The sequence below is a fragment of the Colletotrichum gloeosporioides genome (genome assembly GCF_011800055.1).
Source record: "Colletotrichum gloeosporioides strain Lc1 chromosome Unknown consensus_89, whole genome shotgun sequence".
Classification (NCBI taxonomy): Eukaryota; Fungi; Ascomycota; class Sordariomycetes; order Glomerellales; family Glomerellaceae; genus Colletotrichum; species Colletotrichum gloeosporioides.
In genome coordinates this window covers 249,342-276,473 of record NW_025544734.1, presented here as the reverse complement: position 1 = coordinate 276,473, position 27,132 = coordinate 249,342, and the positions used below count along the sequence as shown (strand labels likewise).

The 27,132-nt window shown below is 53.0% G+C and overlaps 9 protein-coding genes across 9 annotated transcripts in view; 5 read left to right on the top strand and 4 right to left on the bottom strand.

Moving 5' to 3' along the window:
• Nucleotides 1-672, top strand: part of GCG54_00010674 (Vegetative incompatibility protein HET-E-1) — a gene marked incomplete at both ends in the record, with an annotated part of 3,017 nt that extends 2,345 nt beyond the window's left edge. The window contains one exon of the mRNA XM_045410593.1: nt 481-672. Within this exon, the coding sequence (XP_045258161.1) occupies nt 481-672 (192 nt within the window). The remainder of the gene's footprint in view (nt 1-480) is intronic.
• Nucleotides 673-1,093: 421 nt separating this feature from the next.
• Nucleotides 1,094-1,814, bottom strand: GCG54_00010673 (uncharacterized protein; the record flags this gene model as incomplete). Its single annotated transcript, XM_045410592.1, has 2 exons — nt 1,094-1,612; nt 1,662-1,814. 2 exons carry the CDS (start codon nt 1,812-1,814, stop codon nt 1,094-1,096), a joined length of 672 nt encoding a protein of 223 aa, XP_045258160.1.
• A 2,808-nt stretch (nt 1,815-4,622) lies between these two features.
• GCG54_00010672 (uncharacterized protein) lies at nt 4,623-6,981 on the bottom strand (the record flags this gene model as incomplete). Its single annotated transcript, XM_045410591.1, has 8 exons — nt 4,623-4,967; nt 5,027-5,246; nt 5,309-5,421; nt 5,472-5,571; nt 5,639-5,918; nt 5,976-6,042; nt 6,109-6,715; nt 6,785-6,981. The coding sequence occupies 8 exons, from the start codon at nt 6,979-6,981 to the stop codon at nt 4,623-4,625; spliced, it is 1,929 nt and encodes a 642-aa protein (XP_045258159.1).
• Nucleotides 6,982-8,819: 1,838 nt separating this feature from the next.
• On the top strand, nt 8,820-10,294 carry GCG54_00010671 (uncharacterized protein; the record flags this gene model as incomplete). Its single annotated transcript, XM_045410590.1, has 3 exons — nt 8,820-8,996; nt 9,075-9,687; nt 9,762-10,294. 3 exons carry the CDS (start codon nt 8,820-8,822, stop codon nt 10,292-10,294), a joined length of 1,323 nt encoding a protein of 440 aa, XP_045258158.1.
• A 359-nt stretch (nt 10,295-10,653) lies between these two features.
• On the bottom strand, nt 10,654-15,972 carry GCG54_00010670 (Helicase SWR1; the record flags this gene model as incomplete). The annotated part of the gene is made up of 1 exon (XM_045410589.1): nt 10,654-15,972. The coding sequence occupies one exon, from the start codon at nt 15,970-15,972 to the stop codon at nt 10,654-10,656; it is 5,319 nt and encodes a 1,772-aa protein (XP_045258157.1).
• Nucleotides 15,973-16,647: 675 nt separating this feature from the next.
• On the top strand, nt 16,648-17,326 carry GCG54_00010669 (uncharacterized protein; the record flags this gene model as incomplete). Its single annotated transcript, XM_045410588.1, has 3 exons — nt 16,648-16,830; nt 16,934-17,245; nt 17,297-17,326. The coding sequence occupies 3 exons, from the start codon at nt 16,648-16,650 to the stop codon at nt 17,324-17,326; spliced, it is 525 nt and encodes a 174-aa protein (XP_045258156.1).
• Nucleotides 17,327-18,830: 1,504 nt separating this feature from the next.
• On the top strand, nt 18,831-20,630 carry GCG54_00010668 (Beta-glucosidase 34; the record flags this gene model as incomplete). Its single annotated transcript, XM_045410587.1, has 1 exon — nt 18,831-20,630. The coding sequence occupies one exon, from the start codon at nt 18,831-18,833 to the stop codon at nt 20,628-20,630; it is 1,800 nt and encodes a 599-aa protein (XP_045258155.1).
• Nucleotides 20,631-21,383: 753 nt separating this feature from the next.
• Nucleotides 21,384-22,484, top strand: GCG54_00010667 (L-threonine 3-dehydrogenase; the record flags this gene model as incomplete). Its single annotated transcript, XM_045410586.1, has 2 exons — nt 21,384-21,486; nt 21,541-22,484. The coding sequence occupies 2 exons, from the start codon at nt 21,384-21,386 to the stop codon at nt 22,482-22,484; spliced, it is 1,047 nt and encodes a 348-aa protein (XP_045258154.1).
• Nucleotides 22,485-22,736: 252 nt separating this feature from the next.
• On the bottom strand, nt 22,737-24,624 carry GCG54_00010666 (Efflux pump roqT; the record flags this gene model as incomplete). Its single annotated transcript, XM_045410585.1, has 3 exons — nt 22,737-23,747; nt 23,797-24,239; nt 24,294-24,624. The coding sequence occupies 3 exons, from the start codon at nt 24,622-24,624 to the stop codon at nt 22,737-22,739; spliced, it is 1,785 nt and encodes a 594-aa protein (XP_045258153.1).
• Between the last annotated feature and the right edge of the window lie 2,508 nt (nt 24,625-27,132).

The window sequence follows — 27,132 nt, the reverse complement described above, 5'->3', positions numbered from 1 at the left end:
GGCAGCAGCGGCGGCAACGGCAGCAGCGGCGGCGGCGGCAGCAGCGGCGGCGGCGGCGGCGAGGCAGGCCTGGCGACGAGGGCACGGCGTGGAGGGCTTGCGTAGGGCTTCGTACGCACAACCCAAAAAAAAGAAGCAAAAAGTCGGATTTGAACGCAAAAGCTTTCGATCTCAATAAAGAGATCGTACGCTCTAACCCGCTAGGCTACACAATTGACGACGTTATTACTCCTCGATCCCAGCAAGAGGCTGTATAACCTGTTGCGAGCGGGTAATCCAAGTCCGGGCGAAATCACCATTGAAATGGGGGGTGGTTGTGTGTAGGAACAAAATGCAGGGCGCGGTAAAAGGACCGCTGCAAGATGTTGATTTCTAAGAAGAACGCTGCTAATCTGCATACGCGCGTGGGCGTTAAATATGTATGCGCACTGCTTACGTACGCGTGGTTTCTAGCTAGGTAGGCGCCCTACCCCACTTCAGCACATGCCAGGGACTTCCACCGTCTTAGTAGCCGAAATCATCTTCGATATGAACCGATTCCGGAACATGAGAGGACGGAAAGGATCGATTAGCGAAACAAACGACTCACAACAATACAGCATGATGCTGCGTGACTCAGAAGGATCAGACATTGATCTGTATGGAAGAACAGGCTCGGTAGTAGGGGCGTGAGCCCGAGTCGACGCAAGACTTCAAATTTCACCTCCTTATCCATCTCTATTCACAGCATGTCAAAGTTTTCAAGACGATTAAAAGAAGTTTGAGGACAGAACCATCATGCTTCGAATCCTTCTAAAGAGCCAACTTCATATTTGCGGTCTTATGACCCAAAGTCAAACATGTCAATCGCGAAACTACTCAGACAAACACAATCAATTAAAAAATCACGCACTTGATGGGAAAAGCTGGATAGGTTCAAATGCCTCTTATACTCATACAGGCTGCAGCACAGCTGCTCCGGCAGCTCAGCTGACTTGCCATCAACTACCTATGATAGAAAACAAAAATACGCTAACACTGGACGTTCTCATATAGTCGTCTGACCGCTAACAATGAAAATTCTGAACTACCACCCATCAACCAGACGTCTCGCTTACTGGGGCATGACCTCGGTCTTGAAGTCGGCGTTGTTGGTAGCAGCCTCGTTGCCAGCAGCGGGGGCGGCGGGGGCGGCAGGGGCAGCGGGAGCAGCAGCGCCGCCGGCACCACCCTGCTGAGCACCACCAGCAGACAGGGCCTGGATACCACCGTCGAGGGACTGGTTGATCTGGTCAACGGACTGCTGGGCGATGCTCTGTCCGATGGCGGGGACCTTGGAGACAACGGCGGTGCTGAAGTCACCGGCAACAGCCTTCTGCTGCTTGAGCTGGTCAACGGCGACAGAGGTGGCACCGAGCTTGTCAAGCTCAGGCTTCTTGTTGGTCAGGTCGGTGACGGCGGTCTGGACGGCGGTGGTCAGGCCGCCAGCGGACTGCTGAAGAGTGAGGGCATCGGTAAGGGAGAGCTCCTGGGCGCCCTGGATTTGTTGGGTACCCTGCTTCAAGCTAGTCTGGACCTTGTTGGAGGCGTCGAGGAGGTTGGCGGCAGAGTTGGGGTCAGAGGCGGAGAGTGCCTAGAGACTGTTAGTCTGGATGAACACAACAGACGATGATGATGCTTACCTTGACGGCGGTGTCAAGGTTGCCAAGAGAGTCCTGGACGTTGGTAAGAGCACCCTGGATGGTCTGGAGTTGACGTTTGCTGACGAGGGAAGCGGGAGCAGCGATGGCAGTGCCGGCAATGAGAGCCTGGACGAAGACGTTGGTGAAATGCATTGTGATTTGTTTGTTGTGTTGTTAAGCGAAGGCTTTTCGAGTATTGTTGAAGCGAATGCTTTGGTATCTAGAAGGTGCTTTGGAAGGTAAGAAGCTGTAGATGCTGATGAGATGGGAGGAAGAAAGACTGATTGAGACCAGAACTTCATGTCCTTATTATACGACTTCTTCGACTCTGCCGCGAACGCCGCGAATGAGTCTGCTTCCCGCGGCCTACATGATTTGACGCAGCTTCCTTCATCCGAGCTGCTTCCAATACCTCACGACGGTAAGAGACACCAGACACCGTACGATTCGTCGCACCCACGTGCAGTGTAGCTGCGGCGCAAAGCCGTGTACCTCGAACAGTCAGAGTCGCCATCGCAGGAACAAAATGTCAGAATCTTCGCCTCAAACTGCTGCAGCTCGACATCTCCCGGGTTCGTGTTCCGGCTTGGGAGGTTGTGTGTGTGGCTCTGCGGCCGAGAACCGGTGCCCATCTCCCTTGAAACGCGTGCCGTGCGGTGCGCGGCTCGGTCATTGACATTGGGAATCATAGCTTGGCGGCCATCAGACGAAACAAAACAGCAAGCCACGGACCTTGAATGGGAAACGTCAAATTTCTCCCAACATGATGAACCACACTCTTCAATAAGCTTTGTGGTCTGGGTGAGAGCCGCCTGGCCCCTACTTTTCCCAGAAGGGTTATCCCTTCTATTTTTGGGGGTCATAAGCTTTCTTGGTGTTCACTTGGTGCGGCGTGTGCGTTCATGATGGACCAACGATCCCAAGAACTGAAGCTGGTACCGCAACATCTGCATTTCGGATGGCACCAATCTGTCAAGATACTGGCTTCCGCTATTTGTAAATCGCCCGCGGGAGGTTAGTCCCGAGACGTTGCCGGGACAGGTTGGGGAAGCTTGACACCTGCTAGGATGTTGATGCGGTTGCAACCAACATCCAGATATTTGTGTTGGATGTTGATGCCTGCTCCCCGCGATCCGATAGCCTCTAGAACGCCACCCAGATGACCTGCGTATAGACAGATCGACAGACTTTACCAACCAGTTCGTCAGTCTTTTGGTCTGGTTCGTGGCGCAGATGCGTTGACTTCTCTCCTGCAGGAACCCCCAAAGCTGGTGCGGGAACGCTAAATACCGAGCTACTACTCGGGGTGTTCCGTCCGTACATGCGCCTTGCTGCCCCTAGCTCCTAAGAGGGCAGCTCGAACATACTTCTCACAAACGCAGGTTGTCGATGGCGGGAGGGCGCTAGTGCGGCAGTCAGTGTCATTGCGCGTGCGCACGTCGAGAGAGAATGGTGCACGTGAGAGGGGGGAGGAGAACTCGATGAGCACCTCGGTTATTGTCTTTCCATGCAAACAGCCGCGCAGACAAGCTGCCAATCATCTGTCACTGTCTGCATCTGTCCTATCCGAGTGCGGTGGATGGTCCATCTCGTTGACAAATGCCGTGTCAAATGTCAAGTCTCGCCTCTGACGGCCGGGGTCCGTGCCTGAGCGCGGCTAAGGTCCTGTCACCAATCTGATGCCAGGACGGGGGTGGCTGAAGGTGAGAGTAAGAGGGGAGAAAGGTTAAGCTTGTACCGATGGCTGCATGAATGACTGAATCTGTCATCATCGTAGAGGGTGGCCAGGCCAGCGGATGGCTCCAGTCGGTTCGTCGGATGGATGGCGTTTGCTTGGCTTGAAGGGTGTCAGAGTCCAGTGCAAGGGCACTTGGTGGTCAGCTCGGTAACGCCAATCCGATTGGCGAGACGTGACACACTTCACTCGATGTTTGGTCTGTCGATGCTCACCACGACAGTATGCGTCTCTTCACGAGCCTGGAAGTGGTTCGCCCACCGTGGTCGGCCGAGGGGTTGGGAGTCCGAGTGACTCATGTACTCGGACTCGCATTTGTCACGTCTTGTTCATACTGCTCAAGGGTCCCTTTGCTCTGATTTGAGAAGCCCCAGAGTTGGTTCAACTTTCTGGTCTGATGTTTCTTGAAGCGTGCTGGTCGGGAATCGTCACGTCCGGACTTCAGGGCGGGGAAGGTTACTGCGCCGGGGTGACTTCGAGGGTCCTCCACAGTCTGGCAGACGAGATGATCATCTCTTTCCGTTCGGGATTTTGCCGGAACTTTCTAGATATGGAAATATGCGGCATTTGAGTTCAGACATGACCTGATATAAACTGAGATGGACTGTTCAAGAAACAATTCTCGGGTTCCCCTGATTCCTCGCACCCGGCGCACTTTCCAAATTGAGCGATTCAATCATCCAGAGAGTGTACGGAAGTGGCCCGGGACGCAGAAGACATGGACGGTGCCAAGTTGGGTGTCAAAAGCTTGACAACTGCTTTGGTCCGGTTGTCCTTTTCTCCCTAGATAGTTCTGAATGTGCTCATTGAGAACCATGGTTGGCTTATACTATCTCACGATGGCCTCGACCGCCCGTGTGGCTATGAATCGCTCTCAACCGAGGTGCGCAACCCACGAGCCCCATCTTCTAGTTGATCGAGGGTTGAGACCGTGGTAGGCATATGCTTCAACTTTGGATGTCGTACTTTAACTTCCGCTGACCCCAAAATGCAATGCGGTTACCATACCTTACATTTGCGGAGCTCAGATTTCTATTTGACGTGGGCCATAGGTGAAACAAAGGCTGGATAAATAAATAATTACGTACAGCTTCCCTGCATAGTGAAGGTCGAGCTCGGAAAAAAAAAGAAAAAAGAACAAACGGTGATATTTCAGCATAGGAAAAGCGTAAAGAAAACCCCTGTCGCGCGTCCTCACACATGACCAAAAAGTTGTTGACATCCCATTAGAACCGAACACTTGTGTAAGTTGTGTTCTGACTCATCAGTTCCTTGCCATCCATGTATACTGCAAAGCCCAAAGACGCCCCCGATGGAATCATTCCAATCTCATAGCCCAGCTTCTTGACCATGGTACCGTCGGCGGTCCTGCAATCAGGTAGCTCTGAATATGGGGTCGTGACAATCAACTGAAATTTGCATTTGGCATTCACTCGAAAATCTTCCCGGTCTGGCGGATCGAGCTCCTCGCATACCCATAGTGTTATGTTGAGTGTGCCGTCAAAATCATCCGCGTCTTTGATATACTCGTAGAACGAATAACGAACAGGGCTCTTGGGCACAACGGCTCCCTACAAATCGAATCTTAGTCAGTTCCAGGAGAAAGGGCGCTGAAATTGTTCCCACTGACCCTTTTCAAGTACCATTTTATCTGGTTACGAGCGCGCCACTGGCTTCCGTCCCACATTTTGTCTTCTGGATGATGCTGCGCTTTGTTATATTCGGTCACATATTTAATCCCGTAGCTATAACGAGATACTGTGGAAGTGACCTCAATGGGCGGTACAATAGTTCCTGAGGGTTTCTCGAGGAAACCTTTGTAGATGGCACCGCGACAAATAGCAGTTCGGCTGGATTGTTTCCCTCATAAGCCTCTTGATGTGAGAGCCTGAAAAGAGGAAGAGGGGCTTACGGCTTGATACCTCCGGACTGTAAAATCTCTGAGACATTGGAAGTCGAATGCTTGTCTTTGAGATGTTCGTACAAGTAGGGACTTGTGCCAAGTCCCCCAACCAGAATGATGCCCTGTTTCGTTAGCGCGATTGAAGTCATACGGTATGCCATATTCTACCTACCGTCACCTTCGATTTCTTCTTGAGAGCCATACTGATCTGAGCATTGACTAGTTTGTCGATTCCATTGAAAGATCCTGCGAACATTCCCTTGATGTGGGATCTGCGGTATGACTATTAGCTGTGCAGCTCTAGGGAATTGCATGCATACTTGAAGTGGCGAAACTCACTGTTGAAAATGAATTCTTCCATTCTTGATCAGTGGCTGCCTGTTCGGGTCGTCGAAACTCTCTGGCGTTGTTCTGGAGGCCTCTGGTGGTAATCCCACGATGTACTCCTTCTTACTGCGCCTTGCGTCAGGCTTGAACTTGGACTTGATTGCCACCTCCCATTCCTTTTTCATGAATTCCTTGATGACAGCTGGACTGAGTCGACCCCACTTTCTCCCAAGCCGGTCTCTGCAAGCCTTCTCAAAAGCCTTGTCAATGAAGACGCCGCCGTGTAGGCCGCCTTAAAAAGGTTATGGTCAGTGTCTAACAGGTTTTCTAGGCAGCTACAGTATCTTACCGGTACCCTCGCCGACTTCTTCAATAGCAAGAGGCTTGCTATTCGTTACCTCATAACTAATGAGATCCTTCCCTAGTTTAGCTTCATGTTCCAGACTCGATAGGCGAGAACCAAGATAAACTTAGATACGTACCACGGTGCCGCCGCCTGCATCGCATATGACGAAGACGTCTCCTTTGTTCAGGTTTCTGCCCAACTCATACAGAGTTGAGAGAGCTGCTGCTTCCGGCTCCGGTGCAAAAGTGAGTTTTGTCTGCCCAGCTGGACGAGAATCCATGACCCCAGCCATCTCTGCAGCTTGTTCCATGTCTCGTCTGGCATAATCCTGCCAGATGGCGGGGACTGTGATGACAACATGGAAGCGTAAAGCGTCTAAAACTGACGGTCCTCGCGCCTTTCGGATAACATACAAGGTATGCTCAAACAAAGCCCGTAGATAATCGGCAATGAGCTCAACTGGCTTCTTCTCAGTCTCCTCCACAAACTTGCGTGCGTGAACAAGGGGCTCTGAGTTTCGAAGCTCTTTGGGCAAATCTTCTTCTTTCACCAGAAGGAGCTTGAACCATCGTACCGGGTCTGCATCTAGGGGAATGTCGTATCCCCACATGACTTGGCCATCCTCGTAGAATAGCTGCGTGGGGGCCTTGGCCTCTTGCCACTCGCTGCCTGGCCAGCTGGTGACAAGATTAATTTCATTCCTCGCAAAGTCTGCTGCAGTAGACCATGCAACTCCAGAGAATCTTGCGCGAGTTAGTAGTAGGACAACAACCAGACACTCCAGGGTCCTTTCGTAGCTTCGTTGGTCTTACGTGGTCCCGAAGTCAATTCCAATGACAAGAACGTCGTCTTTCTTATCATCTCCAAACATGCCTGTATCACTGCCACTATTGCCGTTGTTGTAATTAGTGTGCGTGTCGCCAATAATATCTCGGACAGATCTTCGGGCTGGATTTGCACTGCGGCGTTCCACGCTGGGTCGCTCCAGGGTACAAGTTTTCTGTGTCATGGCTAAGTATACACCAATTAAACCGAAAGTTGAGCAAAGACACCCCGCGTTAGACTGGAAGAGCCAGCCAACACGCAGGTAAGAATGTGGCGATCCTAGTCTGTCAGGACAGAGCTAGTCGGAATCTTAAGTCTCAAAGTAAATGTCTGAGATCGTAAGCGGTCCAAAGGCCAAAGGAAGAAATGCGCAGACGAATTGTAATTTATGTACGTGGATTGGCCTCTGAACATTCCTATATCCAGGTACGGAAGCCTGGTCGTTGAGGATGGGTCGCGGACCATGATTATCGACAGGACGCCTGGAAGGGACCCGAGGCATATCAACGACCTCGGAGTGCTCTTGGCTGGCCATCCTGCTGAGACGCGAACAAGCGATACCTCGTAATAGTCCAACTTTGATAGCGTATGAGACGTCGCACTGTATGACGAAGATGTGGCAGAAGGGCACATTTTTAGCATTGACATGCACTTCATGAGGCAGGAGACACATGGAACTTCAGCTCGCAAAGGAATGGTGTGTGTGTGTGTGTGTGTGTGTGTGTGTGTGTGTGTGTGTGTGTGGGCAGGGTGTGGCTACCAACAAGGCTGGCGACTACCATAGCCCCCTTCATAGTTGGCTGCCGAAGGTGCACTTTACGATAATTGAAGACGGTCCCGACAGACCGGCCACATGTACTCAGAACCCTGGAAGGCTGCCTCCGGGGGGAGTACAGAACTACGCCTGGCACGAGGACTATTGAATCACTACTGAATGAGGAGTCTAGATAACGCAGATAGATGACTTACCGCCGTGGAACATCTTGCTCCCTGTTCAAGGGCTGTGCAATGCGACGAAGCTAAAGGGTGCACGCGTCAGGCTGGCACATCAGGATGTAGCCAACAGACTCTTAACCACAGGCCAGCCTGCCAATTATGAATCAGCATAGCATCGACAAGACGAAAGACAAACCTTAGTTTGCAGAGATATGATTGTTTCGTTTGTGAATGAGACTGCTTCTAAGAGGTTGGATTTTGATAGGAGGATCAAGAATCGAGCCCATGCCGGTGCAAAGGAGAGCGTTTCGCGGAGAACGTGTATTGCATGGAGCCTGGTTGGATGGAGCCACAAACTGATGGCCTCTGTTGCCTTTGAAGATTCACGTTGGCTGTAAGCCTTCCCCGGAGCAGTTACTTCCCCATGTAAGGTTGTCCATTTCTGATCACTCCCATATGAGAATGTGGACCTAGCTTCGACGGACCACAGCCTCATTGCATTTCGCGGCCTCCAGGATCAGCACTTCAGCTGCTGTCCATGGCATATGATGTGAATCTTTTATAGCTTCGCTCTCTGTTCGTGACTGTCTGATACTGGTTGGATGGAATATTCTGAGGATGTGAGTGATTTACGGGAAGCCTCCGCACAGCCTGTATTGTGCCACGCTCTTACAGCAAAGACAACGCCCAAAGGCTGAATCGCGTAACCGCGTAATCCAGCCCCCACGATTACTGTATCCATCACGCGTACACTTCTCTGATACAAAGACAAGGCTCGGGTATTTTCGGGCATGCTGCTTACGGTTCATGTTTCACGGGAAAGCAGGCTGGACATTTGGTACTTGGCACCTGAGAGGCACAGCTTGTATATCTACTTGCAGACCAAAGTCAGGTGGCGCTGACACTGTGCAGGCTGCAACTGATGCAGCCTGCCTCATCCTGTAGTGGTTGTCCAGAATTTTGCAGCTTGTAGCTTTTTCAGACCTTCACATTCTTCGGCGCCTCTTGGACAGTGGTTTCATCTTCTACACGAGCAATCTTTTACGTGAACCTGTTGGAAGCATTCAACGACCTCAGATGGTTAGCATGGACCAAGCTGAGATACAGCCCAAACCCAGCGCCAGTCGCCATCTCCTCTCACCTCAGAACCATCCTCAGAACTCACACAAATCTGCCAAGGGTTCTTCAAGCTTTCATGTCGGGAAAGAGCAGTCTCCTGAGCCGTTTGGCGGCGCACCTCCCACACTTATTCGGGCGGCTTCTGTAAGTATCAAATTCACCCTAAAGCATGGAGCATAACCTAGCTCTGGAAGCTCAATATGCTAAGAGAAGAAATATTAGATGCCACCACACACGCCAAAGAGGAATACTACTCCGTACACTGGCCAAAGTGAAAGTCAGATACCCAGTCACGAGACTGTGGCGAAGCAAGAATACGACCGAGAGATTTCGCGCCGAAAGGATGTTGAGGCCGAGCTGGAGGCGAAAGATCGCCGGCTAGCGGAATCCGAAATCAAATTAAAAGATTCAGAGGCATCTCTTGTCGCTGTCCGAAAGAAATGGAAGGAAGCAGCCACCGACCTCGACCAAATGAAGTCGTCGCAACAAAGAGGCATTTATCATATGACGGACAGCGAGCTCAAGGATTCTGTGACGAGGCTCCGGTACAACATCAGCCGGTTTGCAATTCAGTACTTTGGTGGCAGGCTGCCAAGAGAAACCAGTGTTGAGAGGACAGTAGACTCCAGGGATTCTAAGGGATGGAGAACATTGTCCAAATTCATCGGGGGGCGAGATATCACGATTGCCTATATTGAGTCCGACAGACGGCGGTCTTACATCATTCAGGCTCTTATTTGGGACATAGTCTACTATGATATTTTTGGCGAGGCGCTCTGGGCCGGACAGAAAAGGTCCGCGTTCAAAAGCCTGTCTGATCACTTCCAAACACCAGGTATGCTACTTAATTGCACTCAGAGCATGCCTATAATTCTGGAGCAACCCAATGTTCTTGCTGACACTGAACAGAAAGAAATGAAGGTAGTGACTCTGACATCGAGGCATGCCGAAGGTTTTGTCGGTGGAGAGCCGAGACAGCAGCATTAATCCTTGAGTCCATCAACTCGTCCAGGAGTGAACGGGAGAGATGCAACCAATCGTTGTCGGAAAAGATCAACTCTGTTTGCAATTACGTTTGCAAACACGTGATGCCGCTCACAAGACATACCCAAGGCCTCCGTGAGGAGATCCTCGATATCCTCCAAGAAGCTGCAATGCTCGACGAATCCATGAAAAGGCAAGCTGTTCGCTTGGGTTGGACCTTTGCCAAATCCCAAAAGGCATTCGAGAGTACTTCAATGACCTTGGTAAGCGGGGAATCTTGGGACGCCCAGATGGATGGTATGTGGGTGACCATTTCCCCCGGGTTGGTTAGACAAGGCAAGTCGACAGGTGAAGATTTTGATATTGAAACAAGACTGCTTTCCACGGAGGTATCTTGGATAAGTACTGTCCGGGCGGAAGTTTCAGAGCAGAACGTTCGCCGCAATCGGACATACTAAGCAGCACATCTGGTCTTCCTTGGCCGATCAAATGATGGCGACCTAGTTGGTATACAGCCAGCTCAGTAGATCCCTCTGGCCACGGGCGGAACCGCAATGAAATCACACAGGGCAATAATCCTGCTTGGAGATTCTCTTATTTTGTTCGTCGTCTTATGTCCCGCACTCGGGCATCCATTCCTCAAAACTCCATGCCGCATCCACGCCGGTACCAATGTACATGCTAGGTCTACACTGACCATCTTATGTCCCAATGCCTTTTTTCGTTATAATACAAGAAAACCACAAAACGCGAATGTGATGATAGTATCAATGTCACACCAGACGCCCTTAAACAAACTTGGTTTTCGTTCGCGCGCCTACCGTTTGCGCGTATCTCTACCCTTCTTCTTGCTCTTCTTCTTATCTTTGGGCAAGTCCAATGCCGTGCCCTTGAGTTGCTCCGCCATCGTGCGGAGCATGTAGTCGTCAATATTATAAATACGCTCGCCCCATGCGTTGTGTTCGATGTCTTCATCTGGTGCGACAGACTCGGAGAAGCGACCGAGGCCGGAGGGGCCGGGTCCGTTTTGCTCGTTGGGGCCTTCGTCGCGGGGCGTGCCTTGCCGAGTGCTTGAGGCCCCGGAGGGTGCGGCGCTCTTTTCGTTGAAGTCGGCTTCATCCTCTTGAATTTCCTTCTCGGCAGCCTTAGCAGCTTCCACGTCTTCCTGATCTTCGGCCTGCTTAAGTTCCTCGCCAGCGTTGCGTGAGCTACCGCTGTCGACTCCACCGAGGAGACGGTCCATGGCGGCATTAGCGGCATCGTCGACCAGGTCGTTGCCCTCGGCACCAAGCACATCGCGGACGGAGAGCTTATTGAAGTAATCTGTTGTGAAGCTTCCTTCCTGAATAACGACATCGTCTAGCATTTGCTTTTGTGATGCTTTGCGAAGGATATTGGCTTCGATAGTATGTTCGCTGACAAGTCGGTAGATGTGTACGTCACGCGTTTGTCCGATACGGTGGCATCTGTCTTGGCATTGCTTGTCCATAGCGGGGTTCCAGTCTTGGTCGTAGAAGATGACGGTGTCAGCGCCGGTAAGGTTGATTCCCAAACCACCAGAACGGGTGGATAGAATGAAGCACAAAATCCTCTCGTCGTGGTTGAACCGATCGGTAAGAATTTGGCGCTGCTCAACTTTGGTGGCACCATCTAGACGTAGATACTTGTGGCCATGGATGTTGAGGAACTGCTCGAGGATATCCAATACTCTGGTCATCTGTGTGAAGATGAGGGCACGGTGACCGCCCGCTTGAAGCTTACGCAGCAGTTTATCCAAAGCTTGAAGTTTTCCACAGTCGTATTGGAGCAGCCTCTTATCGGGGAACTGAATGCTCAGGCGCATACGGGCTTCGTGCCAGGGGTCGATGGGAGCCTGCTTGGGTATGAAGGGAGCCCATCGAACTGGTGCAGATAGCTTCAAGTCCTCGTCGGTGAATGCATTCGCAGCTTTCCGACCTAAGATGACTTCGTTCATGTCGCGACTGATGACAGCGGGAGTGACGCAAGCGAACTTCTGAATCGTGGTCTGGAACGAGTCCGCACGATCATCCGAGGTGCGGATGACTGCCCGAAGGAAGTCTGAATCCTCGGCAAACCAGTTGAGAATCTCAGTAGGAACTTTTGGGCGAGGTTTTCTCGGCCTCTGGTCCAACCCAAGAGTGAGGAAGTCAACCAGACGCTTGCCATAGATGGGTCGACGCTGGCCGCGAAGAGCGTTCAGGTAGACACTGTGTTGCAACTCTTCGAAGCGACGCCATCTAGCTAAGCTGTCGAGATAGACGATGTTTGACTCGACGGTTGATGGGTCAAGATTTGTGCGAGCAAGGTGGGCTCTGGCGTTCTGAGCTTCACGAAGCTCCATCAACGCCCTGTGTAGACTCAGTTGTGAGATCCTTTCGGCGATCGTGTTGGACATGGTCTCGAACTGCGTGGGAATCATGTTCAGCACCCCAAGACTGACCACAGACATGGGCTCAACCTTCAGCAGTGACCGCTGAAGGAACGATTCTGTAGTCGAGTACTCCGCTGGCACCGACTTCTGCATCCGGAAAGATGTCATGATGGGCCGGTCCACGAAAAGATCGGGATGATTGCAGACCTTTCGCAGCTGCATGAGGCAGTTGATAATGGACAGATAGTTGCCTGACGACAGCGTATCGCGCGTATCGCTACGAGCCAAGAATCCATCGTACAATTCGCGCTGCCGCTTGGATAACCGGCAAAACTCGACGTGCTCGTGCTTCGCAGGCATTTGTTTCTCAACATCCGCCTTGAGTCTTCGAAGCAGGTAAGGCCGCAGTACTTTGTGCAACTTGGCGATGATGGCGCGGCCCTCCTCGTCCATGGTATCCCGGCCCTGCTCCAGAATCTGCGACTCTGGTTTGCGAAACCAGTCTTGGAATTCATGCAAGTCAGCAAATCCGCCTGCACCATTCTCGGCGGGCATCAGGAAGAACAGCAACGACCATAACTCGGTCAAGTTGTTCTGCAAAGGGGTGCCCGTGAGCAACAACCGAGAATGCGTGTTGAATCCAAGCAGGTTGCGCCAACGTTGTGACTTGAAGTTCTTGATGTTGTGTGCTTCGTCAAGAATCATGTAGTGCCACTTCCGACGTTTAAAGACTTGCACATCTTGAAGGACCAGCTGGTAGGAAGTGATGCACACGTTCCAAACATCGTCACTATTCCATCCTTGGCGCTTCCTTTTTCTTTCCTCAATGGTTCCGTAGTAGGAAAGAATCCTGAAGCCAGGGCACCACTTCTTGAACTCCATTTCCCAGTTGAGCATGACACTCGTGGGCACGACGACAAGATGGGGTCCCCACACCTCATGATGGCAAGCGAGATGGGCCAGCAATGAAATGGTTTGGATTGTTTTTCCCAGACCCATCTCATCTGCAAGAATACCATTAGTATTGTTGGCGTACAGACCCGAAAGCCAATCCAATCCGTCATGCTGATACGCGCGCAAGGTGCCGCGAAGAAGGAATGGAATTTCCGTTTTCGTGGCTTGCGGTGTGGCGGGCGTTGCTGGCGTTGCCGAGCGGCTGACAATGTCTTTCACCCCAGGCGTTGCCAGAGACATGGTGTCTACTTCGGAAGGCTTAGTATCGGACGTCGGGGGCGAATGACTCTGTTCCGGGCTAGGCGGCACAGTAACGACGTCGGTGTCAGGGCTCGCGTGTTTGGATGGAGCCTCTGAATCAGGAGCGATGGCAGTTTCTGGTGCATCGAGTTTTGACGACGCGTCTTCCATCTCAATGTCCCCATGTGGAGTATCGACTTCCTTCACAGGATCGGCAATAGGGGGGTCGGTGGTGTTCGTCGTCGAAGGGGCGGGGTCCACGCCATTAACCATCTCCTTGTCAGCCTTTGGTGAAGACGCGATGGGCTTGTCCTCCGGTTCTGCCACGCCAGTCTCTGTCGGTAAGCCTCCTTCAAATTCAGTGGCCGGAGCTACTTCGTTCTCCTGCATGGTCTTGTCGACATCCATCTCATCCTCATCAACAAATATGCCGGGGTGCTGAATCAAAGAAACCTCATCTTCGTCATCGACCGCCTCATCCCTGAATAGCGCGGATGCCTCGCCTTGTGCAGCAAATGTTTCCACTACAGGTGCATTGTTCTTCGTGGACTCTTCGTCATCTGGTGCGTCGTCCTTCATCTTCTTCAGATCGGATTTGCCAAAGAGCATGCCAAGCAAGCCAGCAGGTTCTTCATCTTCACTCTCCTCTCCGGAACCCTGCTCCCCATCGGATAAATCGTCGCTATCGTCCATATCCGTTGATCCAAGATCATCATCCATGTCAACCGATTCATCAGAGGTGTCGTCTTCGGCAGGACTTGTTGGTCCTGTCTTCACGTCTGCCCCCGAGTCCACCCCGTTGACGAGCTTCTCGGCGGGCTCCTCCGCAGACAAGTCGGGCAGATTGGCATACTTCGCGCGGAGTTGTTCTTGAGTAAGTTTCTCGTCACCAGCGTCACCAGTGTGCTCCTCGCCCGCTTCGTCCTCGTCCGATGATGACATGACATCGTCGTCCTCGTCACCGGAATCATCGTCATCGGCGTCCACTGACGAGGCGTGGCTGTTCTCCGCGTCGCTATCAAGGCCCTCGAGTTCGTTGTCGTCGTCGTCGGGAAGACCGTCTTCGTCAGATACATCGGAGTCTGCTGGGGCCTGGCGCGCCAGAAGCTTCTGCTCGGAAAGGTCAACAGCGTCCTGTAGCGCAGCTTTGATTCTGCGCGCCTCCTCGGCCTCCCATTCCTGGACGCGTCGTCTGTTGACCTCGAATCGCACGCTCTCCCATGTGCCAGACATGCTCTTGACTACAATCCTGTATCGACCAATCCATACGTCTCTTGCTTCTGCCTCAAGCTCCTCGGCCGACTTGGGTTGGCGTCGGAGCCAAGCGTCTCGGCAAGCCTCAGCAATCTTCTTGGCCTGTGCGCGATGTCTCTGCTGCTCTTGTAGCATCAGCCTTCGGAAGTTCGCCATGGCCTTGACCATGTGGTCACGACGGGCCCATTGGCGCGGAGGCTCTTCCTCAGCTTCGGGTACGAAGATAGAGCATCGCTCTTGAGAAAGGATTCCGCCAGGTTCCACCGCCGCTTCTACCCGCAAGACGATTTGGGCATCCCTCTTGGCCATCTCATCGGTGTAGGCTGGCCCATCTTCTGGCAGGTATATACCTCCCTCGTCCACATGTATCGTCTGTGCCTTCTCCCAGTATTCCTCGAATGTAGGACCGATCTTCAGCCGCTTATGAACCTGTCCGGGATGGACAATGGGCAGCTCAGTTGACCGTGTTACGCGCAGCTTGATTCGTGTGCGGTTGGGGCTCGTCGACGTCGTGGTGGGGAGGTCCTCGATCGAGCTGCGACGGCCACGCCGTGGCCTTGTAGATTGTCTCGTTGGCTGGGATGGTGGCGAGGGGGATCGTTTGCGTGTTGATCGCGCAGGTGCCTTGGCTTCGTTCGAGATGGACTTTCTGTTCGACTTCTTGAGGTTCAGGGGGGCGGGCTTGGCGGCTGTAGACTTTCGCGAGGGAGGTTTGGAAGCTCCGGCGGACGCCGGTGTCGGGGTCGCATGGCCGTTTGTAGAGGCATACTTGTTCTTGGAAGGTGGACTGCTATTGAGAGCTCCTCGTGTTGTTCGCTTGTTCGATGGAGGATGGAATTCGAGAGGCAAGGTGTTGATGCGGCCAGACTTGCGTCTACCGTTCTCGGTGTAGGAGGTCGGGCCGTCGGCGCCAGCTTTCTTCCACGGTGGGGAGATTTGTTTCTTCTTTCCTGCCGAGTTTGGGGGCGTGGCTTCGGTTGTCCGGCGTCGTTTCGAGGGACGCTCGTCGTCGTCATCGGGAGACGCGGGAGCGGGCGGGGGCGTAGGAGGAACAGGCGATGGCGAAGATGATGATGATGGCGATGCCGGCGCGGCGGGTGAAGGTGGGCCAAAGCCGATGAAGTCAACACCGTTGGGCGTCAGTTGGTCCCTGAAATCGTCGGATCCCAGGGACTCGAGCGGAGATGAGGGAGGATCGGAATCATCCTGAAAGGCTGACGCGATCTGATTGTCGCGTTGGGACTCGAGGGCCTCGGGGGTTGCATGCGCGGGTTCGGGCGACGCGGTCTTGGTCATAATAGCAACGGGGGGCGGACGCGAGTTGAGGCCGTGATCGCGACGAACAAGGCATCTGACGCATCAATATTAATGTCTACGGAATTGTCAATGCTCAATGAGTTCTAGTTCGAATTTTGACCATGATGACACGTCTTGGTGGCCGGCTGCGAAGGAAATCGTGTGCAAAACCAGCGTCATCAGCAAAAAAGTTTGAAGATGGATTTTTTCCAAAGACGCAGCTCGGCCTTGCCTGGGGCTAGCCGAAAAGAGAAATTTGGGACGGACTCCTGCTACAGTGGTGCTGCGCAGCTGCTCGACTCTGAAGGTGCTGCTCCCTTGGAAAAGTCGAATCAGCAGGTGCAGCACCTTACTGGCCGCTCTTACCTGCTCGAGTGACCCCTCGACTCATGACCCACTTCTTTCCATGCACCTGCGTGGCCCCTGCACCTTAGTCAGCGTTCGTCCTTGAGTTTGGCCTCAGGCAGCAGGTCGACCTCGCTGCAGCCAACCACAATCGAGGGATTTGGCAGTCAATCATCAACCGACTGAAGCTTCGGTTGTGTCCTGCGACGACATCACATCCAAGATCAAGCAATTGGGCCGCGTCGGAACCACCACTACGGCCACGGTATGCTCTCTCTGACGCCCAATTGACTCCGCCGAACGACACATGCTAACGTGCGCGCCGCCATCATGCAGATGCTGTCCCAACGAATTGCGCGGGTCTCGACGATCCGCGGTGCTGCTCAGGCAGCCCGCCGAACTCCCATTGTCCAGCAACGATCCTTCTTCCCGCCCTCCTTCAACGACCGCAGCGTTCTTGAGGAGAAGTACCCCGAGTACCCGAAGCTTTCCGAGCAGGAGGACCCCAACATGGTCAGTGGTGGTCCTGCAATGGCAACGGCGCTTGCGGCTGCATCTGCAACAGGATGCGGGCAAGAAAGATGCTGATGACGATGGCTAACGCTCCATCCTGCAGAACGGCGGCTACATTAACCCTCCTTTCATCAAGCGCCAGTTCCGTGACCCCCACGGCAACTGGTGGGACAAGCAGGAGCGCCGCAACTTCGGCGAGCCCGTACACGAAGACCACGATCTGCTCGGCATGTTCTCCCCCTTCGAGTACACATGGACTACCACCGGCCGTGGTCTTTTCCAGATCGGTGCTTTCATCACCGCTTTCCTCGGTGTCTGCGGTGTCGTCTACCTGAACTACCCCGACAAGCCTTCCTACCCGAGAGAGTTCCCCGGTGGACTGGACAGAGAGCTTGGTGGTGCCGGAGCTGTGCGGGTAGGTTTTTCAGGAAGAGGTGACTATGGAATGATGCTAATATTAGTACAGGCGAGACAGGCTGGTGATGCTGACCCGTGAAATCTCTGATGAATCCAAAAAAGATCATGTTACGAACGGGAGCGCAAGTGTACATTTTAGAGCAGAAGAAGCAATCCTTGGGGTAACACCTAGCAACAAGTTCCTATGTCTTCCCACGGGCCTTCTTGCAGCCGACATGTGTTTGGACTGATACTAATGCATTTGCCACGGGATTTCGCCTCTTGCTTCATTTCGTCAAGTGCCAACAGGTATGAACTACCTGGTCAGGTGTTCTTGACGTCTTCCATCATAATCCATCGCCGCTGACCTGACAAGTGGCGCCTGTATCACTGCATCGTTACCCCATTGATACAGGCAGATATCGCACGATGCTGCCTCTTCACTTAGCAATGAGCGTTGGAAGTGTTATGGAATAGGCCATCAGCCACGCTTTCCTCTTGACTAGTCTAGCGTCCAATGCTGATGTCAGCCTGCTGGGCCTTCAAACATGGAGCCTGTAGTTGTGACGAACAATGCCAATCACAAAGAATATGGTCGACTTTCACGTTGGATATCACCGGTGTTTCCAGATGCGAGTATTTGCCGCACAGAACCTGATCCAGTATGCAGGCCCAAATTCAGAGAGCAGGCCGTAAGCGGTCGAAGCAGACACGGTGAACGGCAATCTCAATTTCATGAGTCGGCGCTGGCTATCACATCGCAGTCTGTAAAGCCGAGAGCGATGAATGAAATCTGTTTTGCGCCCCTAGCAGGACAACAAGTCTCGTCGGCAGACTTGCCCGGCTCCCAGGCTCGGGGGTACCAGGGTTTTCCGGGGCGGGGTGCGGTCTAGGTATCCACCAAAGGGCCGATTCTTTCATCAATAACAATTCATTTTCGGTTGGTCTGACCTCAATCGAGATGTTTGGCGTGGAGGGCCATCGGCTCGGTTCGATTGATGACCTCACCCACCGATCAACAGGACTTTTCTGTGCTGAGCAAAGACCACAACGACCAGAGACGACTCGGCTGTGCTCGTCTGCGGTCTTGGCCAGACAGGAAAGAAACATTTAAAGTCACTCAGGTCGGCAGCAATGCATTCACTGACCAATGAAGCACGAATGGTGTTTAATCGGATTTGGAGACACAAAATCTGGTTTTATCATTCTACGTTTGAGCGGCGTTGGCTGCTCAAAGCCGTTTCCAGAACACCGCTCGTCGAAGCCTTTCCGAGCCGAAGTACGGGCCGGAGCTAACGTCGCCCCCGAATCCAATATTTTAATCTAGATCACCAGTTCTGCCTCATTCCATTTGCTCGCTAGACGACTAATGCAACCTGGGGTATGGCCCCCGGTGCGGGGGAGTGTGGAGGCGGGGGAGATGAGCAATCCCACGTCGGGTTTTCCGGTCATCATACGGGACAACAACTCGGTAGAATCAAGTGGATGCTGTTGTCATTCAGAAGTTCTATATAGCATAGACAGTGAATCGTGTTGAGCAAAAATGGCGCGAGTTGTGTTAGGTTTTCAGCAATTCCTAAGTCGCTCTGACCACCTTCGCCGCGATGACAGCACTTCTCGCCGGGGCTTTCCTCGTCGCCGGGGTGTCGGCCGCCGCCCTTGAGTCCACCGGATCTCTCACGACTCAGCCAACAGCAGCCTCAACATGGTCTTACAGCACCTTCTCTTATGAGCAGATGACCTCAGACCGATACCCGACACCACTGCCGTCTCCTCTGACCATCGCCACTCCTTACGCGCCTCACTTCACCGAAGCCTCGACCCTCTTACCGACCAACGTCACTTACACTACGTACTCCTTCAATCCATCAGCAACAGCCAGCCACGATGGGACTTATGGACAAAGTGCCTACATAGCTCTTTGGTCAAACTACACTTACACCCATGAGCCACCCTTCACCACCACTGCTTCGCCCACGCCCGTCCCCTCCAGCGACCTAGTCTTCCCTCCGCAACTACCTGCTAGACCTCTCAACGAGAATGAAGGCCTCAAGTTCCCCGAGAACTTCGTCTGGGGCGTGGCAGCAAGCGCATGGCAAGTTGAAGGAGGACTTCAGCTCGAGGGCCGTGGCCCTGCGCTGCTTGACTCGACCGGTGTCAACGGCCAGGGCACCCTTGGAACCAACGACTCCAACGTCGCGGACATGCACTACTTCCTGTACAAGCAGGACATCGCGCGCCTCGCCGCGTTGGGGGTGCCGTACTTCTCCTTCTCCATCTCCTGGAGCCGTGTCGTTCCGTTCGGAGTTGCGGACTCCCCGGTCAATCAGCAGGCGCTGGATCACTACGATGATGTGATCAACACATGCCTGGAGTATGGCATCACTCCCATCGCGACGCTGATGCACATTGACAACCCTGTCGGCGTGTTCGATGACTTTGAGACTTTCCCGAAGCATTTCGCGTATTATGCGAAGCAGGTCCTGGCGCGTTATGCTGACAGAGTACCGTACTGGGTCACTTTCAATGAGCCCAACATTGCAGTCCAGTTCTACCTCGGCAACAACTACAACGGGTTGACGGCGTTCCTTCTAGCACATGCGGAAGTCTACCATTGGTACAAGGAAACTCTGGGCGGAACAGGAAAGTTGACGATGAAGTTCGCAAACAACCTCGCCGTGCCCCTCAACCCTGGCAGCGAGGCCGATGTGAATGCCGCGTATCGATACCAGGACTTCATCCTCGGCGTGATGTCGAACCCGCTATTCCTCGGAAAGCAGTTCCCCGAAACCGTCTTGGGAACGCCGGATATCACGCTGACTGCTCTGACCGACGAGCAGATCGCCACCATCAACGGCACGATGGACTTCTGGGCATTCGACCCATACGGAGCGCAGTACGCCACGGATCCCGCCGGGGGCTACGACGCCTGTGCTTCAAACTCCTCCGATGCGTTGTGGCCCTCGTGCGTGGAACTCAGCACGACACAAGCCAATGGCTGGAAGATGGGCGCCGTGTCCGAGGGTGGCGCCATCATCGCGCCCTCATATGTGCGAGAGCAGTTCGGATACGTGTGGAACACATTCAAGCCCTCCGGCATCATGGTCACGGAGTTCGGATTCCCGCAGTACGCGGACACAGAAACGCCGGTGGACGCGCAGAGGTACGACTTTGAGAGGACGATGTACTATCAGAACTTCCTCACTGAGACTCTGAGGGCTGTTCACGAGGATGGAGTTAATGTTATTGGGGCGCTGGCGTGGAGCTGGATTGATAATAATGAGTTTGGGAGCTTTGAGCAGCAGTATGGCATGATGGGGGTGAACAGAAGCGACCCGAACTTGGGAAGATGGATCAAGAGGAGCTTCTTTGACTATGTGGACTTCTTCCAAATTCATACCTAGAGACTACAATGAGTTGAACAGAGGCCGATTTACCGATTGCAAGGATGAGCTCGGGTCCGAATACGAATCGACGTAGAAAGTGTCGCCAACCGGATCCCTCGGACATAGATGCCCGGTAAAGATCAATCGCGAAACCGAGGAGTTCTACCGATGCAAGACCCGATTCTTGTCTGCAGCAAGACATCACGGTCCGTCCCGGGTCCCGGCATGCAGACTCCAATGGCACCCGGTCTAGGCCTACCACGGCATGCACCTCGGATTCATGGTCCCACAATCGCGGAGTTTCGCTTGCGGAGTTTACCAACATTCGGCCGTCTTTGAGAGTAGACATGGGTTCTGGATTTGTAATCCGCTTGACGTTTTCCCCCCTCATCTGAAGTGATGGTGCGATCACCGCGGGGCGGGGCCCGGCATGGTGAAGGGCGGTGGGGCCTGATGAACGGGTCGCCCGGGCCTCTTGTCTGTTTGCCGAGGCGGCAAGTGTTTTGGAAGGAGTTGATTGGAAGAGAATGGGTTTAGAACATCTTGAGACGGTTTAGAGTGTGCGCTGGTCCGTGGAGAAGAATGGAACCGCGTTTTTTGTATAGAAGTATAAAGAAGGGTCTTGGTCTGGATCCCGGCAAGTCTTGACGTCACTTCGTCAACGCCAGGTTTGTGTTTAAGTATCATAACGTTATCAGACCTCAACGCCGTCTTAAAAGGCGATCTCGTACAGTTCTATACCGTAAAAGACAATCAACCACTATACACAAAATGAAGGAAGCTATCGTCAACCCAGACATCACCGTCGACATCAAGGACTCGCCCGTTCCGGAGCCGGGACCGGGTGAGCTTCTCATCAAGGTCATTGTCTCAGGTACCTCTCACACGCAATTCATGGCCCAGAACAATAGTCACTGACACGTATCAGGCACCAACCCGAAGGACTGGAAGCTTCCCGCCTGGGTCGGCACCTCCCACAATTCAGGCGATGACGTCGCGGGCGTAATCGAGAAGGTCGGCTCCGAGGTCTACGAATTCGCCAAGGGCGACCGCGTCGCCGGCTTCCACGTCATGCGCACCGAGCACGGCAGCTTTGCGGAGTATGCCATTGTCCCGGCCTTTGCCGCCTTCCATGTTCCCAAGAGTGTCACCTTCGAGGAGGCCGCGACGGTGCCGTTGGCCGCGTACACGGCCGCGACTGCACTGTTCCACTCGCTCGAGGTGCCTTCGCCCTGGGACCGCAGCCGTGAGAAGAAGAGCCCTGTCATCATCTACGGCATCAGCTCTGCCATCGGAGCTTTCGGTGTGAAGCTTGCCAAGAAGGCTGGGGTGCACCCGCTAATTGCCGTGGGCAGCAAGAACAGCAAGTTTGTGACCGGGCTTCTTGATGAGGGTGCGGGTGATGTGTTCTTGGACTATACCCAGTTTGAGAGCCAAGATAAGTTGGCGGAGAAGTTGAAGGAAGTTATTGGCAAGACGGGAGTAAGATGTTACAGGGCTTTCGACTGCGTTAGCGAAAATGGCTCCTTTGAGATGCTTGGAAAGGCTATTCAGGGACCGCCAGAGGAGGGTACCGGGTTCAAGCCGAGGGTCACTACAGTTTTGCCAGGAAGGGACTACGGTGCGATCGACAAGAGCGTTGAGGTTGTTGTCACGAGCGTCGGACATGTGCATGAAGAGGAAGGCCAGGGGCGGCTGTTCGGCTTGATTTGGGCGAGGGTGTTTGCTGAAGGGTTGAGAACTGGCTGGATGAAGGCTCACCCGTATGAGGTTGTCAACGGCCTCGAGGGCATTGCTGGAGCGTTGAAGGGACTAAAGGAGGGAACGGTGAGGGCAAAGAAGATGGTCATTCGCATTGCGGATGGCAACTAAGTAGTCTGAAGTTGTTAATATGGGGCTCTGCATCTAAATTTGAGGCTCTTGTCAGATTAAAGATGCAGACGTGACTTGCATTTAGTGCTTACATGGCCACGTGGGATAGAAGCAGGCTTACGCGATCATACTGGATCTGTTCGTACCTACAAAATCAAAATCAACCTGGCTATGGAATCAAATGTCCTCAACGCCCCATTAAATATAATAATGCCGCCGACAAACACTGCTAAAGGAGGCGCGATTCTCCTGTCATGCGATGCTTGCCCGCACATCCCTTCCCTTCACGCTTTTCCACTCCACGATTAATGCTCCGAGTATGGTAACTGATGCCGTCACGGCACTAACGAGAAAAGCCTGTGCCAGTGCATCACTGTAAGCGTAGGATATCCCCCGTAGTAGCTCTGGGGTAAGGTTCTCCCGTACAGCCGTCACTCCTGAGGCGATGACCGTAGCCGGATCAATGCCTGGGACGTATTCTCGAACACTGTCGACGAGCTTGTTGGTAAATGCCATCTGACCGATAGCGACGAAAATAGCTCCGCCTATTGTTTGTGAGAAGATGATAATCGCAGTTCCTGTTGGAACATCGGCCGCATCGAGGACAACCTGTACCGCCATCAGGGGCTGCTGCATGCCGAAGCCTACGCCGGTACCTGCGATGATTTGAAAGCCGATCCAGAGGCCTGCAGGAGTATCTGGCTTGAATGTTGAGATCAAACCATAGCCGATAGCCATGAGCATTGAACCGAGTATCATCCACGGGGTGTAGTAGCCCCATAGAGTGACAAGAGCTCCAGCGACCAAGGAGAAGATGACGACGCCACCAAGCATGGGAAGATTCATGACGCCGGAGTTGACTGCAGAAGCGCCTTTGACTGACTGGAACCAGATGGGTAGGAAGTAAACGGATAGAAGAAAAGCAGCACCCAGGTTGAATGCATAGAAAGCCGACGACCAGACGCTGCGTTTCCTAAAGATGCGGGGAGGAACCGTGGCGTTGTCTTGATTGCGATATTGGATGTAGATGAAGGATGCCATTGCTGCCCCGAAGACGAACAAAAGGGCAATGATTCGTGATGACTTCCAGGAGTACGTGACGCCGCCCCAGTGCAAGGCAAGTAGGAGACAGATGATGGCTGGCATGAAGAGAAGGTTGCCGATGGGATCCATTTGAACCAAGCGCGTGCGCCAGCCTTCTTTTGCGACCTTTCGGACAGAGTCGGGGAAGAAAACGAGGATCACTAGAACAGTGACAGCACCCTTCTTCTTGTCAGCAGAGATCATTCGCATCTGGAAAGAAGATACTTACGATGGGCAAATTCACAAGAAAGCACCACCGCCATGACAAGCTATCGGTAAACAGACCACCGAGGAGAGGCCCAGCGACGTTGGAGATCCCCCACATGCTACTGACGAAACTTGTGTAAATCGGGCGCTTCTCCAGCGGCACGCTGTATGTGAGAATGATGAGCGATCCGACATAGATGCCAGCTCCTCCAATACCAGCAATAGCGCGACCAACAACCAGCGCAATACTGCTGGGAGCGGTGCCACATATCAGACTACCGAGCTCGAAGAAAGCGATGGCCAGGAGATAAAACCATTTGATGCTGAAGAAGGTGAACAGTTTGCCGAAGAGCAACATGAAGGACGCTGTTGTCAGGAGATATGCGCTTCCGTACCAACCCACGTCGTTCAAACTATTGAATTCATCGGTTATACGCGGAATCGCAGTCGCGATGATTGAATTATCTGACGTTCTTGTTCAGCGATTTCATCTTCTGACCTGGGTCGTAGATCACTTACCTAGGGCCATGACAAAGACACTGAGGCAGAGTGCCAAAACTATCAATCCAAGTTTCATCCCCGTCGGGTAATCGGGTATTACTTCATCGCTTGATTTGGCACCTCTGTTAAGCGAGGTTGAATCCAAGGAGGAATCTGCTGCTGTAGTCTTAGGTAGAGGTATGCGCCAAATCTTGAAATCTTGAATTGAGGCTGCGGCGCTTGAAGTGCCTGATTCCTTTTCCGTATCGGAGATGCTCTCGTTGCTTGGGGTCAGGGTGGATGCCCGGGAGTTGGGGAATGATTGCGACTCCATGATGGGCGACATCGAGGGGTCTTTGGGGTCAAACATAGCAGAAAGACGGGTGTTCTTGACCGTCGAGCTCCAGTTGTAGGGTTGCAAGAGTTCCGGGTTGAGTTGTAACACAGGCCGGGAAGCGGAAAGGAGGGGGATTGCAACAACTTTCTCAGCGTGTTGATGATTGCCTGGTGAAGGAGCGGGACGTCGACGTGCTATATAGTAGAAGTAGATGCATCCGTCATTCTTAAACCCATAGTCCTAGTTAAGATGTTGCCGAGGACCGGGGTCTTGGAGTCGGAAACCAATGTCGGTAGTTGTGCTGGGCAATATGAGCCCGCAGGTCTCCGAGACATTCGGTTGCTTGGATCTCTACTTCGACCCTCGCGATTCTGTCAAGTATCGAAGTTGACCGAGCTGATCCCTGCTCTGGAGGAGGGGGAGTGTGAGGGTTGGGGGGTAGCAAAGTGCCGGGCATGTCGAAGTTTCACAAGACAGCCAGTGGCTTGGGGCATGGAAGTATGGATGGTGGCAGCCGGTGTCTCGCGTGTCTGGGTAGTCTCGTCTACACGCGATAGTGGTCGCCTGTTATCTGTCACTGCGGATATTGTGGCTGTTTGTGTACTGCACCGCTTAATCTCAGGAGCGTGAGCTGGAAATCCTGGTCCAGGGGATTGATTTCTGTTAGAAATGGGTTGACGAAGCCCAGCATGATAGCAAAACGCTGCCAGCTGTCAGTCCTTCGGCGCAATCAGTATCTCGTAATTGACGGGCCCTTGGTCATGCCCGATCCATGCTGTCAAATGGGTTACACGGGAACAGACAGGGTTGAAAGAGAGAAGATACGTGAGAGACGGGTCAGGGTGTGAGACAGCCTCGAGCTAGGGGTTACACGAACAAGCCCACCGGGGGGCTGCTCCTGCACGATGCTGCAATCAGTTGGTCTGATATCTTTCCACAACAAACGCGGCAATTATGCATCTCTGCGCACGAACTTGGCGCTGAAGAATGCAGGCGATGGCAGGATCGAGATGGATTGCCGATCTTTCAATGGCAATCTTAACGACAGCGTTCACGAACTATGACAACGTTTCTGGAATTTATCAACAACAGGATTTCTAGTTCATTAGAAAAAAGGGTACGTATTCTTATTTCGAGGGAACGGTCGGTGATCTCAAGTTACCCTCTGCTACCCCTCACACAGCGACTTTCCTCGCCTGGGCCATCAGGTGTTCTGTTTCTCATCCCGCGGAAGCTCCGAGGTATTTTGACCACTCTCGGGTCTTCCACCCAAGACAGAGATCGATATGCTCCGGCTTCCTCATTCCCTTACCTTGGATCGGGGTTTTCGCCGAGACGCGTGCTTGAACAACGTGCTTCGTGAAGTTTATTTCCCAAAAGATATCCTTCGCCCTGAGATTCTCGAAGGCATCTCATCTTCACTGCTACCACGGACTTCATTTTAAGTGGTAATTGCCCCAGTCCACTCACCTTGTGTCAATCAGACCAAAGTTAGAGAGCGGCCCGGAACCTGTGCCGACGGTGAGGGTGGCAGACACCAGCGGGGCCTGGATACTCATGGACAGAGTTTCTCAATACTTGCCAGATCTTGTTGCACGAAAGACTCGATGCCGAAGACCATCCAACAGATGGATTAATTCCAGCACTGTGGTCGCCGTATTACATGGACACAAGTACCATCTCAATACCCCTGTTAGCTTGGGACACTACCTCGGGTCGTAGTGTTCCTCAATGTACGACTGTTTGCATGACAAGCTCCTGTTTCTTTCTATCCAATGTCAAGGCTGCATTCCACTACGAACCATCTAGCGGTAAGCTCACTCCACCATATCACACACTACATCCAAGCATCGGTCAAGTTGCTGGTATAATCCCTGAGACCACGGAGTGTTGTAGCTTATTGTACGCAAATTAAGAAGTCAAAAAGAGAGGATTAATACCCTTTAATTGATGCTGAATCCCAATTGAATAGTCAAAATTCATCGTTTACACGTGGCAAGATGGCGGCGACACCTGCGGTGCATGCACTGATGGGACTCACAGATCGTGGACTGCGTTACAGTTTGACCGGTTCACGCCTGAGGCATGTAGCAAGTGATGCCGTGTAATCATTCATGGTAAACCGCGCAGTAGCTTTGGAGTGCTTATTGCTCACTCGGATGCTGAGATTGACAACCTCCAGACAGTCTCCCCCGCAGATCCAGGAGCGGCTGCCTCACTCAATGTTTGCGTCGCAACCGCCTGGGGACAGGTGCAACTTGAAACCTGCCCTGTGCTATGCCACGACTCTTTACGCCGTCTCACTGCCGCCTCAATCGCAGCCTGTAGGTTATGATTCTGCAGTGGCCCTCCGGCGCTTCCACCAGACACGATTGCTTCAACCACCACCATGACGCCGACTGAGGCAGCGCCATTGGCGCCCCTGGCACACCAGCACTGTAGAAAAGTCAGAATGTCTCGGGAAGCTAGCAGCCAATGGCGTCGTCTGGAATGATCCAGAACAACTAACGTCTCTCAATTGACGCTGCCCCCTCGCTCCCT